General features: G+C 30.7%; 1 protein-coding gene across 27 annotated transcripts in view; it reads left to right on the top strand.

The window, feature by feature from the left end:
• LOC138712124 (ankyrin-2-like) overlaps positions 1-16,272 on the top strand; it is a 512,384-nt gene that overhangs the window by 266,804 nt on the left and 229,308 nt on the right. For all 27 annotated transcript variants that reach the window (XM_069843559.1, XM_069843553.1, XM_069843566.1 and 24 more), the window contains one exon: positions 2,097-2,286. In XM_069843559.1, the coding sequence (XP_069699660.1) occupies positions 2,097-2,286 (190 nt within the window). The remainder of the gene's footprint in view (positions 1-2,096; positions 2,287-16,272) is intronic.

The following is a 16,272-nucleotide window of genomic DNA, read 5'->3' as shown; positions in this document are numbered from 1 at the left end:
AAATATCTGTTCATATATTTATTGTCTATGTGCTGTGATTGCCTTAAATTTTACTAAGTGGTCTGCAGTAGAAGCAGTGCTATGACTAATCCACTTACAGTGCAGGAACCAGATTTTAATTGGAAGACAAATGTGATATGAGCAGCAAAAAGTTATTATACATACTCGTATTTTCAACATATAAGCTAATGTCCAAACTTGCCTTATTATGTTCTTTCGTTCTTTTTATGTTTCTTAAATTTTTTTTTATTCCTTTTGTTAATTTTTATATACTTCCTCAATTGCTTTCTTTCTTTCTTGCACGTAACCTTCCTTCCATCCTTCCTAGCTTCCTTCCCTTCTGAGGCTTGTAAAAAATGTGTGCTTGGTTTATTTTATTTTTGTTTCGCATCTAATCTGCATCTATCTTGAAATGTTTTCTGCCATAAGATGTAAGGCTCTGGATTTTTTAGTCGCAGAGTTTAGTTCTTTAGGACTCGAAATCTACTCCCATTTAGTATCATAATTATCTTCATTTAAGGTACCAGCAATTCAGTAAGAGAAAATAGCCCACGCTGAACGATGTACAAACTAGTGACTTTCCATTACGGGTAATTTTTTCCACCTATGCCAGCTGTAATGCTATGACAGAGACTCTGGTGAGCAAAATAGGCGGGACAGAGGTGCAAACGTGTGGGAGACTGTATCTTCTATATTGTTGCCATCATGCAATGATTATTACAAATTAAAAATGTCAGTATGAAACAAAATTGGAAATGTTTTAATTTTTATATAAATTAGCATTTAATAAGCTCTATTACAGTCACTTGTTTCGGGATGACAGCTGTTTTTTTAATGATGTATTGAAGAAAATCACAATATAGAAATTTGAGATTAGAAAAAATAGATTAAATACGATGTTTGAAACTGATTTTATAATGCTGGTTCGTGTAAAGAAAATTGGATCTAAAATTGATTTACCGGTGTAGAACGTGAACAAGTTCCTTTTAGTACTGGTAGGTGATACTGCTTTGCACAGACAGACAGGCATGCCGAAGCTCACTTCTCTCATTTCCATTTTTATACAGCATCACAATAATTTCTGTATGCTTAACATAATGAGAACGTAAAAGACTGATCGGAAATAATAGGCCCACTCTTTTTGATTCTTGCTCACTATTCTCAAATATTTCTTTTCTCTCTCTCTTCATTAGCTATATCTAAATCTCCTAACTTGTATCATAGAATATAATAATTGTAAATACAAGAGATCATCTTAGTATGAATAGAAATTCGTAGCAATAATCGTTGTTCATATTCCAAAATTATCAGCTGAGTGGCCAGAAATTTAACAAAAAACTCAAAGTATGCATTTTAGATGAAAATATGACATACTTAAGGATTTAACACAGAAAACTTTTCTGGGAACCAAAATTGCACTATTTGATACTTTGTTTGTCAAACATGTAAATTGAATTAAACACAGACAGTATTTTCCTTTTCATAAAACGTAATTTGACTAAATAAACGTTTATACTCTTCAGTAATGCAATATCATAGATCATTAATTTCCTTTAAATTTCGTTGGCCTGGCTGGTGCAGTTGGTATAGCGCTGGCCTTCTATGCCTGAGGTTGCGGGTTCAATCCCAGGCCAGGTCGATGGCATTTAAATGTGCTTAAATGCACAGATTCATGTCAGTAGATTTACTGGCTTGTAAAAGAACTCCTGCGGTACAAAATTTTGGCACACCAGCGACACTGATATAACCTCGACAGTTGCGAGTGTCGTTAAATAAAATATAACATTTTCCTTTAAATTTCTCATAATTTTTAGTTCTAAATTTCTTATAGAATTTTTCTTTTGGTATATATTAAAATATATAAAAATAATACAAAAATCAATATGATTTTTAATTTCTTGTAAGGACTTTCCATTTTATTTATCTTGGACATAGCCAATAAATTATTTTCTCTGTATGTGCCACCTTAATTGTTACACTTAACACAAACCAAATATTGTGTCTTAAATTAAATATAACTGTGTAATAGAAATGGCATGATAGAATATTACAGTTTCTGTTTCTTACATGTTTTTTTTTTTTTGTGGTGACGTCAGGTGGTACAACACGTGCCCAATGGGAAGATGTCACAGGCTCAACACCTCTTACGTTTGTCAACGACTGCGTATCCTTCACAACCACGGTATCTGCACGCTTCTGGCTCATGGACTGCCGCAACATTGGCGAAGCGACTAAGATGGCCACCGAATTGTACAAGGAGGCGATACATGTTCCCTTCATGGCCAAGTGAGTTCCACCAACATAGCTTGTCATATTGCATGAATCATATACACATAACACACACACATTTATTAACACTTACACACTGTGTTCTGTGTTCCTGAGTTGGTGTGATGTTGCTTCTAACCTATATATTGTATAGTTTCTAAAATGTGTATGGTCTCTTAATACCTTGCATTAATTTGTCTCTTATAGAAATGCTATGATTCATAGTAATATTTAGCTTAGTAACAATAATTTGAAGACCTCATATTAGTTTTTCGACTGTCAATCATAGACAGTTAGCGAATTAATAAATATGATAGGAGGCATGTGACAGTGTAGCAGTTAGGTGCTACACTACAAATTCGAAGGTTGCGATTTCACTTCCCTGTTGAGTCATGGATTTTTTCCAATTGATCTAGTCCTTCCAGCTGCACCAAGTTTTGGGGTCACTCAGCCTGTAACAAAAATGAGTGCCAGGGAGTTTTCCTTGGGGTTAAAGGCAGCAAGCACGTAGGACTGATGTCCCTACTGCTACTAATGCCAATTTAGTGCAAAGATGGGAACCTTAATCTCCTGGAACTCTGTGAGTCTGCGTTGCGTGTAATAGGGATAACTTTATCTTTTAAGTAATATATTGCTCTTTCTCATAGCCTGCTCATTTATACTTTATAAAAGATAATATGCAATATGTAGAAATACTTTCTCTTCTTTACCCTTTATGTACTAATACAAACATTGTTGCATATGTATTAAAGACGGCAACATGTGTTCAAAGTATATAGTGTAGCTGATTGATAGTGTAAGAAAAAAATAAAAGAACATGAAAACATTATACCATTAACAAATTAATGCAATTTATACATATCTAAAAGGAAAATATGTCAAAAGTTGAACTTCATTGAGTTATATGAAAATAATACGGTAATTATCTTTGTGGTGGACAGGTGACAAGTGATCATTCTAATCCCAGTAGGAGATGAAGTTCTACGAGAATACTTAGATATCAGCAATGACTTCATGATTCCCGTAATTATATGTTCTATAAAGTATTCGCCAAATAGATCCTATCCTTGAGAAGATATGTTACAGTAGTTTGCAATCATACTATGCTAGTGATAGTAGTAGGGATAAATTAGGGTATAGGCTAGATAAATGATGAGTTATGTCTGAGGAAGTGGGAATATCCCGAGAAAATCTGCATCAAACAAAACCTGTCTTTGTTCATCATAAATTATTCCACTTGGAAGTCATCAGAATTAAAATTCAAGTCTCCATTGTGGAAAGCCAACGCTCCAGTATTTTCACCATCATCATCATTATCCTCAGTAATAATAATAATAATAATAATAATAATAATATAATTACCAAAAAAATTGCGACTTCAAGAATTATGGTCACACTTTGAGTCAACACAAACTTACAAGACGTGTTACAAAAACCGTCAGTATTTTTTTATTGTGTATTGGTTAGTATTCTCCCCCCCCTTAAATCACATCACACCATATTCAGAAACAGTACATATGTAGGACACACAACACAAGAAACATAATTTCATGAAATGAGTTTGAAGTAAGTAATAGTAACAATTAAAAAGTCGTACCACAACTTTCAATAAGGTCTTAAAGGAAGTATTTATCTGTTCTAAATTTGGGTCCCCATAATTTGTATATACATATGACATCAATCATATTAATATGTATACGTTGTACTTCAGAATTTGTACCTTTTGAAAATGAAATTACTATGTTATTATTTTACATTGTAAACACGTTTAACAGAAATTAATTTTAGTTATATCATATCTAAATATTAGACAAAACTCTGTTCTCGAAGTTGAAAATGAATGTTTCATTCAAAGTCTGGTTTTAATACACGATCTCTGTTGGTACGCATGAATTGATGACATAATACAGTTTGTAACTGAAGGTAATGAGTGTCACGTGATAGAACACATTATTTAGGCATATTCAAGAGCGTGTAAAGATAAATATGATTTCTTCCACGACACATTTCGTCTGTTTGTAAATAATAAGAAATGGAATGTGTTGCTGTCTTATTAAATGTTGAGCACTATTATTTTCCATGAAAATGTGTTGTTCTAATTCAATACAACTTTAAAGTATTTGCATATGTCTATAGTTCATAAAATTGTAAAGAAAATTGAAGGCCTTGTGCAGTACCTAAGTAAATAATGACTAGTACTAAGTAATTAGATCAAAATGTGCAAAATTTCTGACTGGTTCGTTTCTGGTAGATGTTTAAACATACTTAAAAAAAGTTAAATAGGTACTTGGAACATCAATTCGGAAATAACCATTTATTAAATGTTGTATAGAGCGTTTATATCAAAATCATAATTACTCTCTATAGATTTTAAGTTAAAGTTACGACTATAAGGAAGGAATCTACCAGAATCCTATTCTCCTAAGAAAGTTAAACTTTAATACCTGAAATCAAAATATAATAAAATACCGAATGGACATCAAAGACGTGGAGTCGTGAAGAAATGAAAGAATTAAGCAATTTTCTACTATTCTCTCCTTGTATGCTCAGAATAAACACTTATCAGTATTCCAGTATGTGAAACGACGACATACCTACATCACGCAGAGTGTAATGGTGACAGTTTCCATACTTGTTCTGTTCATTGCATGCTTACTATTAAAACTGTAATAATTGCCATCTTTATAACAATCAAATTTACTTCTGACATTTTAACTTTATAATAATATATCCATCGAACTTTTTAAAATTTTACGAAAACATAACAAACAGTATTGTAGAAAAATTTTTAATTATTTGATCTTGGTCTCCTAGAATATTGTTAAATGGCAGTAACATTTAACTTATGACTGTATATATTCGTAATTACAGTACTGATATACAATTTTGTAAAGGTGCTTGTTTACATACAATACATGATACATTTTACGAATAACATTTTTATATCATCTTAAGAGTTATTCTGTTCATAAGTTTTACAGAACATCTAAGCCAACACTGTATTCTAGTGGTAATATTCAGTATTAATATATATATTTTATGAAGATGTTGTATCTTAGTTAACAATTTCAGAGAAAGTGTTTTAATTCTAAATGTTATATAATATGAATAATTTTCTTATCTTCAATTGGTTCCATCTAGTGGTTTAGGAAAGCTTAAAAAATTCATCTCACTATTGCAACTCCAATACAATGCATTCAAAAAGTTTGAAAACTCCTAGCATAAAATTATTATTTTAAAATTGTAACCTGTTTTATTATTCTTTTGCTAAAAGTAACCCACTTTTATTGGTTTTGCTCCAAATTCAATGCATAAATTTAATTTTATCTTTAGTGGAATATTCAACATAATTATATGAACACTACGTAAATTTCTTTTTAATTTTCTGAAGTCTCCCAGACTAAATTAAGTTGCAGATTTACGAGGTTATTGTTCACATCATCATTTACAAGAACCACTACTTGGATTAAAATAAATTGCCATATTTTAAATTTTCGAAAATTTGGCAATTTTCTTTTGTACAACCAATCATAATTTCCCTCTTAACTGCCACAAAAATTCTGAGGGATTGCATTCAGAACTTATCTTCATATTTTTATTAAAGACGGACTACATGAATTTTTATTGTTTTAGAATACATTGTATCAGGTCAAATGGGATGCATTGTAATGGGGTTCAATGTTTTATTCACATACACGATTTAAATTCTCTGTTTTTCTAGTGTCTGTCAAACCTGTTATATATAATATGTATACTTCATTATTGTTTCACATTACCGTTAGAAGAAGTCTGTTAATCCTGTGAGGACCATTTGAAGATTATATTTATTACGAGATGAAATGTGAACTTAGGTATTATAACGTTGAAGTTATGTAGGTCTTAGAATTGTCTTATATCAATATTTTCTCAATTAGAGGTCATTAGATTGGTTAATGTTCATTGGCAAGAAGCGTTGAGTTTATAAATTGTTGAGAATTATATTCAATGTTGTATTGAGTGAATTGGTGGTGTTTCTCAAGTTTAAATTACTGTACACTATTGAAGAGGTACACAGTATGTTATCATTATTTTTTAAATTTTAAGTCACTAAGCAACTTTGTGTTCATATGTCATTTTAAGAAATTCTTCCGCTGATAGACATGGCTAGTGATACAACTTAACTGGAACCTAACTATTTGCTATTTTCACCTGCAGAATATTATGTGATGAAGGTCTTGACTTCCAGGTTGAATATCTTATGCCTTACATGAATCTAATTGTATTTACGGAGACTGACGATATAAAATTTAAAAATACGAGTAATCATTATAATTAAAGTATACTGAAAATTTTATTTCGCTATTGCACACTTTTTATGCTTTAATTTCGAATTTTTAACACAAACAAAAATGGTAAGTATTCTAATTAATTTTTTATAATCAAATTATTATTAATTAAAATATTTAGTCCGCAAAGAAAAACGTTAATGAATACCAATCATTTACGTACGATATTATATATTTCCAAATAGTATGAATTTTCAATGAGAGCACATTGTAATTTTTCACTGTCAATTACTTCAAATCTCTGAATAATTTTAAATTTACAGTAATTAACTTTAAAGGAAATGCTATGCAAGTAGGAGCAGTTACTGTATATAAAATAGATTTCTAGAGATAACTGTAAGTAAAGGAAATTAATTCTCTTTGCAGCACATAATTCTAAAATATTCCAACCATGTTATATTAATGCATATGATTTTTTTTAAATTTATATGAATTGTATCGCATTTAATAATATGATATGACATATTTCCACACAAGAGGAGATTGCTAATTTTAACACATGGAAAAAATGAACATATTTACTTATTTTATTATTTTGTACCGAAGCATATTACATTAACATTATGGTAAATGCTTTCCGTATTACTTTTGAAAGAACAACAGATTAAGAAGGATATTTGAAACTTGTAATCGCAAATAAATAAACATAAAAATGTAATTTCATGTATCGTATTTACAAATAAGTTAACTCTCTTACAATCAGCAATTCCATCAAAACATGTTTCCAGTTTAGGCCTACTCATATTTAAGTAGATAGCCTACCTACAGTAACTTTACGTTGAGTGTTACGTGTTTCGAGTTTAACAGTTGTAGCCCTGTCTGAATCTGAGGAACACTGAGCTTCAAATGGTACGGTCAAAAATATACCAAACACGACATGCTAAACAGCTTTCATTTTAGTCAGAATGCCGCTTTCAGTTGTAGAGTGTGTCTTTTGAAACATCTCACATTTAATTATGTCCATTCAGTTACATAGCTTTCTCTGACACGTTTAGCTTTAAAGAAACTCCTCAGCAGAATGTAATACTAGAGACTTGGAAGCTTAATTTATTATTTGTGCTCTCAGATTAAACAAGACTTTCCGATTACGGATACTAACTGTAAGCTAGTAATATTGGATGTCAAAATCCATTACTGGTATTATAATTAAATATAAGTCACTAATTTATAAACATAAAACCTGAAACTAACATCGAGATGTTCATGTTGCGGTACTCATGCTGTATTTACTCTATTCTAAATACAGTAAAATTTCGTTAAGATGCTTTACAAGGGACCAAACAAAAAAAAACGCGTCTTAAGGCTGGTTCACAATAAACTGGGAACAGAAACGACAACGAGAACGAAAACGGAAATAATGTTAAAATAAATGTATTTAAATGTGATCATTCACAATTAACTATCGTGAATGCTCACATTTAAATACATTTATTTTAACATTATTTTCGTTCTCGTTGTCGTTTCTGTTCCCGGTTTATTGTGAACCAGCCTTTACTCGGGAAAGCGTCTTAGATAGAAATTGCTTCCTGGTATCACGTCACTTCTACAGCTAAATATGGAGCTAAGATTTTTAGCATTCTAAGGCTTGCAACGACAATAGAATTATTATTATTACAGTATCTTTAAACTTAACATAATATCTTATTATATTGTTGCTACCATATATTACAGTATATTAATGACAAAAACATAGCGTGTAAGGGAAATTGCATAATATGTAAGGACAATGGATACACTATTTCTGCAAAAATGTCTCTAAATTTGTTGCATTATTCTGCTTTGATTCCGTAGTACTATTGCACTTTCAACATGATTCAAACGTTGGTAGATTTTATCAGAAGAACTAGCAGCTCCAGATGCATGTTCCTGCGGATTACAGAGATAGCATCTAGGACTTAATGACGTGAGAGTACTGGGTCTGATGTCCATTTTTACACCAATTGCAAATGCTTTTTCTTTCTCACTTTCATTTTAGAAATTAAACATTTGCACAACCACTACTTTTTACTAGCACTATGTCATAGTCACTAGCAACGAGTTGTTACTGTTTTGACTTCGAAGTAAAATACAGTTTTATTCTCTGGCATTGTTTATGTTTAAGTCTGCTACACCCCGACTTCCGATTTAATCTTCTTAATGCTGACAGACAACTTATGGCAGTGTAAATGAAAAGATCATTTTGTAAGCCACCTGTCAAAAATTTAAAAGCAACTACAGCTGCCATAAATCAATTTACAAATGTACTTTCATATTGTCAGAATGCAGTACAAAACTGATACATCTTGTACTTTTCTGCTTGGTGTAATTGCCAGGTTGTATATTTTCCAAGATGTTCCGCAACTGTAAGACAAATGTCGGGTAATCCCATGGCAAGTCCTCGGAATCATTTCACCAACATACTAATTCCACTGATGCTAGATTAAATGTAATTTATGTAGCATATACTTAATTTCAAAGAGTTTCTTAAAATGGAAATGAATAAATTGAACCAAACTTGTTAGCCAGTTTTGAGAAAATTATCATATCATTATGAAGATATTAGAATTGAAACTGCCATATCATCAATGCTATATATTTGTCATTAAGTGACAGAAATAAATGTGCTGTTAGATGTTTTCCGAATTTTTAGAGTAGCTTTTCTGCAGAATTATGTAAAATAAAAACACTTAGGATCAAAATTCTATTTCTGGGTACTGTACTATTGATGAAGTTTTAAAGGCAATTTCTGTTTACCAGTGCTAAGGAAAAAATGTGGAAGATTACTGTCTTTAACGGATTGAAACGAAAACAAAACACAAGATGACCTGTAGAATATGAGTAAAGAACGGAGATAGGTTTTGCTCTATACTAACTGCTTTATGTTTTTCCTGTACCAGACCAAAGGAAATTAGAATACACTAAGATTTTCGTGATGTATGAATATTAATATGATGTAATACAGTGCCTTATACAATGAGCTACCTATTTCTGATAATAAATACATAACTGCTTAAATTTAACATGTTCTGGGAAAAAATTATGTTAGGGTGATGTACTATGGACTGGAACAATGGTCAACAAAAGACTATGTTTCTGCTTATTACACTTCGATAATGGTTTTGGGTCCAAACAACAACCTGTGTTACAGGTACTGGGGAACTTGTTCTCTTGGAATGAAGTAGAACCACTCTTTCCATATCGTAATGTGATAATAAAACTGTAATTTCCTAAATAATGAGAAATTATTAAAATTGAATAAGTGTGTGTTGTATTTGTGCACATTGATTCAAAATTTGACATATAAGCCAACTCTTTAAAAATAAGAATATTAGAGACTAAATATACCAAGAACCGTGAAATAATAGTTTTCATTCCTGCCTTGCATTCCTGAGGTCTGAGATTCAATCGCAGGGACTGGTTCTTCTGACTTAGATTTTTCGTGATTTTTCAAGTCCCTCCAAATGCTGGGATAGTACCAATTTAAGAGCACGATTCGCCTCTTTCACAATTCTAATTAACCTTTCACCATCACTCCTCATATATTATCACATCTGCCATGATAGGCCTGCCAATTATCCATGTAGTATCTCGCCAATCATGACCGAATATCATGGGATTGTCAAGAAAAAAGTGTAGGTGTTTGAAAACATCCAATCTTTGATAAAAATGAAGGAACATTTTTGGATATTGTTGTGATTATCCATTTCAGGAAACCTATTCGTATTGAATACCGGTATTTGCTTTGGGTGCTCTAAGAAATAGACATAAGCTTACAAAATACATCTGCAATACAGGAGACAAACACTACTTTTGAGAACCCAATTCTGTTACAAGGGAGCGTGTAATTTTCAAATTTGGGAGATTCGTGTTGTCACTTTCATAAAAGACGTCTTTTTTTTTTTTTTCGGAATTTTGTACTGAATTATAAATCGTTCTGTATATTTAATTCAGAAACTAAGTACTAAGACACAAGTGAAATATTTTGTCAGCATCTTAATGCACAGTACAGACAGCTTCTCAAAATGGACATATGTTTCGATCAAGAGCTGTTTGAGCTAGTGGCATAAGTAATGATTTGGGGCTTCTTGTGTGGGATTTTAAGGGAGTTGCTTTACCTACATATTTTTTACTATTAATATGATATACAGGTAATTATTATTCACATAATGAAAGAATATAAAAAATAAATTATTATTATTATTATTATTATTATTATTATTATTATTATTACGGTATTGTGTCAGTGATTTTATGATGATATCAGGGGCCCTTTGACGCAAAGTTTATAAGATTGTTGGATACGTGATTGTAAGTTGAAAGATACGTTAGTATACCAATATTAAAAATATAAAAAAAGGAAAAGAAAATCAAAATGGCACAATATTACCAGTACTTGATAAAATAATAGTAATAATAATAATAATAATAATAATAATAATAATAATAATAATAATAATAATAATAATAATAATAATAAAAGAAAATTATAGTAACAGTTTTCTACATAGATATGACATTGTGTGTTGTGAATATTCTTCATTTTATCAATAATGTTTGTTACAATAACCATCCAATTAAACAGTTTCAGAAGATATGGAATATAAACTTGATTTGCAGCAATGAAATACTAGATGTCGCACATTGTGTATTTTTCGTATTATTGTAGTAATTACCGTTTTTGTAAACGTTAATAATAAACTAATTTAACAGTGGGTATACTAGACGGTTAAATGGTGGAGATACTCTGTTTCATGTGTGTGAAAGATAGCAAACTCCTTTTCACAAATTTCCGCGCTGGTTGGATAGTGTTAACATATTACATCTAATAACTTAACTGGCAGATGAGCTTTATCGAATTGGAGCTGAATAAGAAGAAAATAATATTTACTCAAAATGGCATCGAGAAAACTCGTAGTTCGTTCTACATTATATTATTTTGAAATTCTGAGTAGTAAAATTAATTTGCATTGTACTTAATGAAATGACGTTTGTTAAGACTTGAGACCTTAAAAAAATAATGAAAGATAAATAGAACGGTAATGATGTGGAAAAAAAAATCCCCAAAATATTTGATTAGACTACACATCAGTAAAATAGTAGCCTACTGGCATTACTTCACTATCGATTATATTATGAGCTGCATTTGAATGCTAAGACAACGTAGTTCACATATTACTAATTAAAATATCTGTATTATTGCATTTTTAACTTAATTTATAGTTTGCTTTAGGAAACAATATGAGTAATATTTTCTTTTTGAAGTTGTAATTGAAAATAAAGCTTGTAAATAAAATAAATTATTTTACAAGTACCTAGCATTCTTCTACTTTTAAGCCAGTTTTACATAATGTCGTAGCTTACATCCAAAATTAATTAAATTGTTAGATGCTTAATTCGGTTCAAGACCTCTGTCACTGACTCACATTCCTCCCTGCTAACATACCTGGTTACAATGCCATATCAGGTTTCATATCTTGCTAGGTTCCAGTTTGAAATGTTAGTTATTCCCGCCTGTAGTGTCTGTCAGCTTAGAAATGCTTTCTGCATTCTTCTCTTCTGCTTAGCTGTAGCTTCTATTGAATGCTGATTGTACAAGTTGCAAGACAAGTGATACAATAATAGTCCAAAGAATTAAATAAAGATGACTTACTATAACGAAAGCTGTCTCTTGTATCATCAATCCTATCTTTCATGATCTCTAATTTAAAGGGGAATTCTTTAGTTATTTCGAAGTCTAGTAACAGTTTAGTTGCACTGCATCCATTACCCTCATGATTCCTTCTCCTGCTTGCTGCATAGATTGTAGAGAAATGCATAGCTGTGTGTTTAGTGTCGTTGCATAGACTGTTCATTTTATGTGTTGTTTTATTTAATGGGCTGAAAAGTAAACTGTCTTTTTCAAACGTTGTCAACAAATTCAATATGAAGAGCGAACTTATTTAGTAAGTTGATTTTGGAAAGAGTTTTAATGTGACGCATCTGCCGTTACTTTTTAAGTGACAGTTTTATAGCAGCATCACTGTTCTTATTTTAATGTAGACCACGAACATAATCATTCGTAAAATTAAAACAGAATAAAGTACTTTTGTATGTGGAAGTAATGTTGTAAAATAATATTAAAGTGTATATGACGAAATATCATAAGATATACGGTAATTATATGAAATGTATGAAAACGATATATATAAAAATTCTTTCCTGTGTGTCATTAAGCATAAACAACATTTTATGATGAAAGTCAATTTCATTTCTAGATGTCTATGGAATTCTGCCACTTTTATAGTATAGCCTAGTATTGTATGTAAGGATTTATATGATCTCTGCATATATTGAATGCGAAAATGTAATATTTTAAGCCCATTACTGTAGTTTTCCATTGAATAATAAGCAAGGTTGCGTATAAATGGAGGAGCATGACAATGTCATTATACAAATTAAGTTTTAAAATCAGAGCGAAGTTAAGAGTTAAAGAGGAAAAAAATAAACATACTATCAAATAATTAAGTAAGTAAATATGCAAAATGTCGAATTTCCTTGTGGAACAAAAACTTTGTGTCATTAGGCTCTCGAAATTGTCTCTAAGCCTCCTCCCTACACATAATGCTATCAGATGTACGGTTGTCATTCTATTCACTACCTCTACCACTGAATTCCATTCAAGTGAGATAACGAAGACAGTTCCGAAGTGTTAAATTGTTTATAGTATATAATCATCATTATCATCTACTACATGGTAGGCCTTGGGGCCTGTTGCAGCTCAGAGAGAATCCCTGCTTTATATATATATATATATATATATACACACACACACACACACACATTATAATTTCTCTGAGCTTTATGAATATTAAATAATATTAAGTAATTTTTATATGAATTTATTTTTGTTAACATTTTACCTCCCCTCCCCCCATTTTAAAAGCGAATATTTTAAATAAATATAATTACTTTCGTAAGCCTCCAAACTTTGAATTCTAGTGACGCCTATGCTGTCGTTTCTAAATAATTTAGAAAAATAATAGTAGTAGTAGTAGTAGTAGTAGTAATAATAATAATAATAATAATAATAATAATAATAATAATAATAATAATAGGACCGGTATTAATACTCTTACGCTTTTTGTAATAAGTGCTACAATTAATTATTTCAGCCTACATTTTTTTGGAATTCTGTCAATTATTTTACGATGAATAAGAGAATTAGACAATCATACTTCCCACACATTTCAGCACTTATAAACTTTCTGATGAAACCACTTCTCGAAGATAAAGAAAAATAACAAAGATAAGACTCAAGAAAATTATGATTTTGAGATAGTTTACCTATTATTATGGTTATATTGAAACATGTTGTTTTAATTTTTCTTAGTAAACTCAAAGAATCTGAGATGAACTTTCTTTAACGTAATGTTGTTAGCTTTTCTTTTACGAATTTTCTTTTTTACTGCCCGTTAAATATCGCCATTGTCATCAATATTATTGCCATAACCACCAGTCATTGCCATTTTCATCATAATAATCATTAATAACATCGAAACAATCTCAACAATAAAGTAATTATTTCGGCTCTTATTCGAGACTGATATACTTGTTTCATCAGATTTTAACCAGCCTACATTTCGCTGCCCTGTGAGGTACATTAACACTCAGAAAATTAATTTAAATGGTTCGCTATTCAAATGACAGGAAAATTTGTTCCGACTTCGTCCTTCTCCAAAACAGATTTCACTTTGGACTCATAGGACCAGACCTTTCAGTTCTATGGAGCAGATCAGAATTGAGTACTGTATTACTTTTTTATGTTAGTTCTATTCGATGACAAATCTTCAAATTAACTGTTAAGCTTTTTTTTTTTTAATTATTTCCACAGATTCAGTCCATAATGAGATAGTGAATTTTTTATTGGCAATATTGTTTTCCTTTTAAGTTCTTACCGACAATGGCGTCATCAGAAGTAATGATAGATGCTACTATCTTTTATTTTCATACTCAAATCGTTGTCTTAAAACCTGTAACTCTATTTTTAAGATTTTCAGCATATCGACAGGCCAGTTCAAAAGGGAAACAACTCAAAATTTAAAGATTTGATAAACCTGCATTTTAAAGTTTCATATTGCTGTGAAAAATCCAAGGATCATTGAAATTACTCCAAATGTTAATGATGTTTTACATTATATTATAAGTTTCAAATTAGAATATGTTAATTGGATTTTTCACAGCAACATGTATCCTTAAAGTGCAGCCTTCGCAAAACTTTAAATTTTGAGTTGTTTCCCTTTTGAACTGGCCCGTCGATATATAAGACGTGTAGGTATCTGTCGTCCAGATCACCACTCTGCATCCGAAATGTAAGTCGCATATTTTAGGAATAATTGAGGTTAGTTTATGTAATTGGTTTACAAACTTAAATTCGACACTTAAGTAGATAACATTGATGTTTTCTAATCTAATGAAACGATTAGTTTAAAAAACATAAATACAATTTAATTTATGATGCAATACAATATAAATTCGTTACTGGTACCTTCCCATAAACAATGTAATACCGTACACGAAATGCACTCTTTTTGTTTCTTTCTAATCTACAGATTGTACAATTATACGAAATACTGCAATTTTAACATCATGAGTGAACAGTTTCATATTAAATTTCGTCACATTATTGCATTTGTACAAAAGACTCAGGCAGATTTTTCAAGAATAAAATTACATAAGTGCCAGAACAGGGAGAAGCTCTGAAGTGGTGTGTTAGACATATGTTATTGATTTTAGAATTTTTATCAGATCCATCCATGATCATTTCATTATTTATTGAGACCAAATTAGTAGGTGTAATAGTTATTCTTACGAAGATACTCCGTAAAACATTTAATAATAAATATCACTGAATATTTAGTTAATTAACCAAAATTCATTTGCATCTGTAAATTTTCTTAAAGTTTTGTGATCATCTTTATAGTTTGAATTAAGTCCATTTATTTGCATACCGGTAATAGTAACTTAGTGTATGAATATACTAAAACATTTCCCAGTTGGTTAGTTAATTGTTTAAACTATTGGCATAACTGGGGTGATAATGATGTGAATGTATATTATTCTTGATTTGGATTTGTCATGATTACAGATTTACTTCATGGAGGCCAAACCTTCTACATACATTTGCAGTTTAAATTATCTTCTTTAACGTTCATTTAAATTTCAGGTACTTTTCAAAGACGATAAGGGAGTAATAATGAAAGAGATTGACGAGGAAAACCGAAATACCATACTCGTAGAAAATCTCTCCCACAGCCATTTAGTTCACCAAAATTCTCACAGGATCTGACCAATATGTTTATTGTTGAGTGTATAAATCATCGTCGTCGTCCTCATCATCATCATCATCATCATCATCATCATCATCATCATCATCATCATCATCATCTCTTTTCTTCTCCTTTTCACCATCTTGTTCTTACTGATAGTCATGGTTATGATAGCATTCAACATAATCACAATTTCCTGCTTCTTTTTCTTATTTCTTGTTATCGCAGTCTTTCTTGTTCTCATAATTTTCTTATTATTGTTTGCTATTATTATTATTATTATTATTATTATTATTATTATTATTATTATTATTATTATTATTATTATTATTATTATTATTATTAACGTAACCTCCACTGCTGGGTAAGAGGATGATTCTATGAGGATTTGTTTA

This window comes from Periplaneta americana, chromosome 13, assembly GCF_040183065.1.
Source record: "Periplaneta americana isolate PAMFEO1 chromosome 13, P.americana_PAMFEO1_priV1, whole genome shotgun sequence".
Classification (NCBI taxonomy): Eukaryota; Metazoa; Arthropoda; class Insecta; order Blattodea; family Blattidae; genus Periplaneta; species Periplaneta americana.
Note: the sequence above shows the minus strand (reverse complement) of the source record. Positions and strands in the feature narration are given on the sequence as shown.